Source organism: Streptopelia decaocto (assembly GCF_964273445.1).
Source record: "Streptopelia decaocto genome assembly, chromosome: 2".
Lineage (NCBI taxonomy): Eukaryota > Metazoa > Chordata > Aves > Columbiformes > Columbidae > Streptopelia > Streptopelia decaocto.
Genome location: NC_138655.1, coordinates 114,540,976 through 114,547,388, shown reverse-complemented (window position 1 = coordinate 114,547,388; position 6,413 = coordinate 114,540,976). Strand labels below are relative to the sequence as shown.

Here is a 6,413-nt window from a genome sequence, read left to right as displayed (position 1 = left end):
GCAGAGGACACTGCAGACACCCCCTTCTTGCTGCTCATGTAGGTAGGGGTGGGCATGGTCCCTTCTGGCCGGTGGGGACAGATCCTGTGGGAATGTTATGAAGACAGGACTGGGTTATGCCACGAGCAGGTAACAGGAATTTGAGTTGGTGATGAATGGCTGTGAACATGCATTGCATTCTGCTTAGGATTGTGTTGGTATCAAGGCAGACCATCTCCAAAAAGCTGAAGGAGTTCTGGATTTACATGTGATTTTTCTCTCTGGGCAGGGAAAGCGTGCTCAAGTCCATCTGCCGACTTGGTGTAAACCCAGAGTAACACTGCTAGAGATGGGGAAAAACATCTGAATCAATGGAGGATAAGTGACTTCAGTGTCCCAAAAAAACAGCAAGTAGAAAGGTAATTGATTACCTTGTTCAGAAGAGTCCTTGAGCCTCTAAGTGACACTAGTCATCTCTAGGACCCATACCTTTCCAGACAGGCTCTCCATATGGCTGCGAAAGCACTGCTTGTACTGGGCGTGCAGCAGGTTTGAGCTCTTTGCAAAGGCAAATGTGAAGGCCTATTTTTTTTTTTTTTCTTGGTAAAGACAACTTCAGAAGTCAGGTAGACATTGACAGGGAAACTGTGATAGCTTAAGCCTAAAAACTTAATAGGTTTTGCTAATACAGGAGAGTGCGTTAGTGCTTGTACTTTGATATACCATAATTCTGCAGGTAATCAAAATCAAAGCTAGCTGAGCAGTAAGTAAGTAAAGCTGCTGAGTGGAACAGCCAGGCTCCCGAGCTTAATACAAGAGGAGATCCACACTTTTACAGGTGTGCCGGACTGGCAACTTGGGGTGCAAGACAATCCACAAGGCACATGGCTGGGTCCACACACTGACTTTCTTACTGGCTGCAGCTTCTGTTGCTAGAAAGAGCATGTGGATGGCTGTCGTCAGAGTTGTACAGAAGGAAAGCTCAAAGGGACGATGCCAGCTTGGCTTTCTTTTTTTTTTTATAATTTTTTTCTATCACTCAGCTGCATTGAAGCCCGACACCTCTGGTAGCCAGTGGTGGAGCAGTGAGAAGCTGATTTTGTTGCTGTGCCTTTACAGAAGAAGCCTGGCTGTGTTAACTCTTACAAAAACAAGCACCTAGACAACTCGAACAAAATCCAGTGATGGCGGTGGGCTCCACAGAAGCCAGCAGCAGCTCCCAGGGAGGCACCGACTGGCTGGATCTTACCTTTGTCACCTGCACTGAAACGGTGACTTTCACTGAAGTGGTGCCAGAAGAGGAGTGGGGATCCTTTTACTATTCTTTTAAGGTATTCTTTCAAGGCGTGCGTTACTTTTCTCACATGCTTGCAATATTGGTGCATTTTCAGCACCTCTGCAGGCAGGTAACTAGACTTTTGCCCGGATGTTTGTGGGTTTTTTTCCCGTGCGAATACAGCAAACAGCATGTGTGAGGCATTTACCGAGAAACAAAATAGTTATAAGAATGGGAGTTCTGACTTTCAGGTCTTAGCTTACTGTATCCCCTTACAAGAGGGGATGGTACTGTTTTTCTATAGAGGTATTGTAATTATACATGCATCTTCAATCAAAAGCTTGTATTAACTTAATACATCTTTTATGTCTTTTCTTTTAACCATCATTTTGACATAAGGGATTTCTTTCCAATTTTCCACCTGCAACAAACATTATAGACAAGTGAGAGGGGTTTCTGTTGGTTGGTTTTGTTTGTTTGTTTTTTAATAATGAGAGACAGGTTCTAATTAGTTGGTTTGTTTGTTTACTTTTAACTTGAACGGGGGTTGCAGTGTCTGTTGAAGGCTGCTGTTAAGAATGCACCAGATGAATCATTCAGTAGTGAATGCTGTTGAGTGATATGGGAAATGTATTCATTCATCTCCTCAAACAAACATCACCCTTGCAATGTGTGAATGTAGGAAAAAGATGAAAGAGGTACTGAAATTCATCTTTCCTTCAGATTTCTGTGTCTGTTGTTATTGTTTAATTTCAGGCTGCATGTCATGTGTCACTTTAGTGTTGTGGCACATTGTACAAGTTAAATTCAAGCTATTAAAAAGTCTGACAAGGAGCACCCTGCCATTCCTTCTGGAGCTCAGGACCAAAGAGATCACTCTCAGCTGGAAAGATACAGGCATTTACATAATTTGACAATATGTTGGGCAAAAGGGTATATGATCAGAAGTAATTTTGATTTCTGTGATATCGTTAGTGCTCTGATACAATATCAGTGGGATCAATGGAATTGCAACAGGTTTCCCTCCCTGTTAACGAAAAACTTGATCTGTAGTTCTACTATTAATTAATAAGGGTCTCTTTTAAAAGGCTGCTGATACATTTTTTTCCTTGATAAGACAGACTTTCATATCTGAGATTTCAAGGATGAAAATATTTTTCTTCTATTTTTCCTCTCTATGTTAGACTCCTAAAATGCTCTTGAAAAAAGAGCAGAAATGGCAAGTAAAATATTTTTTAATAACTTTCTCTTTATCTCCTTTCTTCTCTCCACACTTAGGGCTGTAAATCTGAACAATGTCACGGGAGCAGTATTTTATAATGGTAAAAGTGACAATTAATTCCATTATTAGAAAGTCCTCAGGCAGAAAAATGCTCCTTAATAGGGAAGATTGAGTAAATTACAATCATTAGGAAATCATGGATAGTCATGCATGCTCATCCATTGCTAAAGGAAACTTAATTCTGTTAGCTGAGAGCTTCTCGTTCGACTTGCACTCCCCTGTCGGATGTCTAGCTCTGGCACATATAGCCTGAACTTTGCAAGGAGGTTCACTCATTTCACATAAATTACCAGCTGTTGATAAACATGGAAATATTTTGACTCTGGAGATAAGTGACAGCTGGTGCTGCTGCAAGAAAGAAGGATAAAGCACCTGCTCTGATGACTACAGGGCAGGGGAGACAGGGCTCCCTGCCAGCAATTTCAGCTCATGTGTGGAAGGTGCTGCTGATCCCTACTGACTTGGTTAGCTGGCCTCCACCAGTGCTGCCCATATTGTGCTGTGTCCTTGCCCCTTCCAGCAAGTTGAGCAGCATCTCTTTCCTCTTCACAACCCTGCAGTTAAGCAGCTAAAGCAATAAAAGTTTCAGCTTGGAATAGGCTGAATGGATTAAAAAACAGAGCTCAGTGCTCAAAATGTAGCTACAAATGAGGTTTTGGCCTTTTATTGGTATTTTCAAACACATGGCAGCCCATGGCTGACAGTAAAGGCAGGCTAGACAAACACCCACTGCACAGGTTGACACCAGAGCCCGCGTACTGGGATGCAGAAGTCCAACACAGGGCACACAATATATTTCTGCTTGGGATAATCAGGTGTAAACTACTCACTAAAGCAGTCATAGGAAAATGTGATCTAAGCCAATAAACAGAGACAAGGGAGTGACACTTACCCAGTACCTGGAGCAGGTCCTATGTTAATTACTTCTTAATGATTTTACCCAATGATAACTATGTAGGGTATCCCACATGCTGCTCAAACTATGGGAGTATTCGCTATTTTCTTATTTTCTTCCCGTGTTTCAGAAGGACAGCCTGGACTCACCTAAGGTAGTGTCTGTGTTATATTGTGGTGGCAACATGACAAAAGTAAAATAATATGCCTTAGAGCATTTCAGTGCCAAAAAGTTCTGTTACAGGCTGAGCTGCGAGTGCTTCCCTTTCAGAGGCATTTGAGTTTCTGCCTATTCCTCTTCAGAGCTTAACAACAAAATCCTGTGCCGCTTCAGATTAGAAAGCATTTTGCCTGCTCAATTAGATTTCTTCTTTTTTTTTCCTTTTCTTTTTTTTTTTTTTTTTTGGCTGTGAGGTGGAGCATCTCATCCACTTGGAGGAATACATGTTTTCCTTCTGGTAGTCATTACTCTTTGGCCAGCTGCTCACCAAGGCTTTGCCCATAAAGTCTGCTTTGAGACTGTGGCCATGTATGCTAACTAGGCTGGCTCTTGGGACACAGAGTCACAGCCTTTGGGACGGGATTTGGTGCACCCACACAGCATGGAAGATGAGCTGGTGCTTCCCATGGGAAAGCCACTGGCTCATCCCACCTGCCTTCAGGCCTTGCTCCTGTTTTATCGCAAATGTTCCCTGAAAACCGAGATCGTATTTCTTCCTGGATGCCTTTACATGAGGCATCCAGGTTGGTTACTGTCTTAAACCACAAGAAGTCCTGCTGGCTGCGTCAGCACCAAATTCAGAACAGATGTGTAAATCAGTATTAACTACAGTTCCAAACTCCCAGGCCAAAGGAGAGTTTATTACATCCCTTTACAATTTCACCCATGTGCATTTAGTCAATCTCTAAAAGGGCTCTGAGTGTAAACTCCCCTCTGCCAAATAAAGTAATCTGAAAAGGCCAGAGATTATCTGAACACCTGTGGCCTTCTTCTACTTTAGGACGTTTTTCTGTCTATGAACCTGAGAAGGTGCAAACCAGAAACCTGTCTGGAGAGAAGCTGAAATCTCAGAATAGGTGTTCCCCCTGGTTGTCCGCAGGGTCAGGAGGCTTCGTCAGGGCTGGAGAAAGGCCTTTCCAGGTCCACAACAGCCTCAAAGCTTCCCCAATAGTAGGAGCATGTGCTCATTGTCAGAGAGGACTGAGTAGGGCTTGCTTCTTTTTCAAGAGGTCTGCTGAGAAATGGGATATGCTACTTTTGTGCAATAAATGTTGGAGTGCTCAGAAAGAGAAAAATCCCAGCCGATGTTCCTTTTTAGTGGGACTGGGTTCCCACCACCATCTCCTATCTCCCAGGAGAGTGGGCTGGCTTCCATCATCTAGTACATGTTTTGTTTTCAGATGTGTAGAGTTGAGTCCTCACCTGTGCAGCAGGACACAAAGTTTTTGTTATTTATCCTAGGTTGTTTAGGAACCCCAGTCTCTCTCCTGCCATGTGTGAACCCCAGCCATTGGTCCACATCTTGATGTCCTGCTCCCTCTGGCCCCATGAGCACTGGTTACTGTGCCATGCAGCATCATGGCAGCAGTGACGCTGAAGTGCTAGAGTTCCCAGAAGAAGCAATGTGTCTATCGAATCCACCAGAAATTATTTTGCACATATGATCTAAATTCCCAATTTGTTTCAGGAAGGACTGCTTGACTCTGCCTGTGACTGTCCTCCCCCTACACTGTAACATTCCCTGTACTTGCATGTTTTAGCCCACATAGCTCAGATATTAAACAAGACTATATAGCCATGCCAGAGTAAACACAATTCTAAGACCATGTGCTGCTTATCCGTAGAGCCTAATGGTCTTTACAAAGGTTAGGGCTTACCATCTCCAGCACAGAGCTGAGGACACCACTGTGTAGAGACTAGGTTTGCACGTACTTGTTTTGTAGGATGGTCAGATAACAAGGACTGGGCTTCAGGTATCCTCAGGGCCTCTTTAAGTCAGAATCTATTGTCCCTGTCATTTCATCCAAACACAGGAGCCTCTTTATCTCCTGGAAAGCATTTGCTTATGCTATTGCTCATTCTGATTTTTCAAGCAAAGCTTACAGAGCATCCCATCATTGAATACATAATAGAAAAATCATAATGGATGCTGTCAAATTTCTGCACTAATCTCTGCAAATGCAATCATACATTTCAGAAAAATAAGCATATCAAATAATTCGTAAGTAACTTTGCAATCTTTTGGTGGGGGGAGACGAGGAGAATTAAGTCCACACAAATAAGGTGTCAGGTATTCCTGAACACAGCCTCTGCAATATGCCTTTGTGACTGTTGCTGTTCCTGAGATGCTGCACTGAGAATGTAATAGCTGAGTAATGTAATAGCTGTATATAAAGTGAAATAGCTGGAGTATAGAAAAGAATGTAATAGCTGGAGTACTGTGTTCAGCTCTGGGGTCCCCGATGTAAGAGGGCCATGGACATGAAGCAAGTCCAGAGAAGGAACGCTGAGATTATTAGAGGGCTGGAACACCTCTCCTATGAAGACAGGCTGAGAAAGTTGGGATTGTTCAGCCTGGGGAAGAGAAGGCTCCAGGGAGACCTTACAGCAGCCTTTCAGTACCTAAAGGGGACCTAGAAGAAAGCTGAAGAGGGACTTCTTACAAGGACATGTACTGATAGGACAAGGGCTAATAGCTTTAAACTGAATGAGGGTAGATTTAGATGAGATATAAGGAAGAAATTCTTCAGTATGAGGGTGATGAGGCACTGGAATAGTTTGCCCAGTGAAGCTGTGGATGCTCCATCCCTGGAAGTGTTCAAGGCCAGGATGGAGGAGGCTTTGGGCAACCTGTTCTAGTGGAGGGTGTCCCTGGCCATGGTAAGGGGGTTGAAACTAGATGGTCTTTAAGGTCTTTCCCAACCCAAGCCATTCTATCACCCTATGAACTCCTCATGAAACAAATCTGCCGTGCTGTTGTC

General features: G+C 43.4%; 1 protein-coding gene across 1 annotated transcript in view; it reads left to right on the top strand.

Annotated features, from left to right (window-relative positions):
- Window positions 1–1,163: 1,163 nt before the first annotated feature.
- NPSR1 (neuropeptide S receptor 1) overlaps window positions 1,164–6,413 on the top strand; it is a gene marked incomplete at both ends in the record, with an annotated part of 58,870 nt that continues 53,620 nt past the window's right edge. Inside the window, one exon of the mRNA XM_082043786.1 lies at window positions 1,164–1,310. Coding sequence (XP_081899912.1) covers window positions 1,164–1,310 — 147 coding nt within the window. The remainder of the gene's footprint in view (window positions 1,311–6,413) is intronic.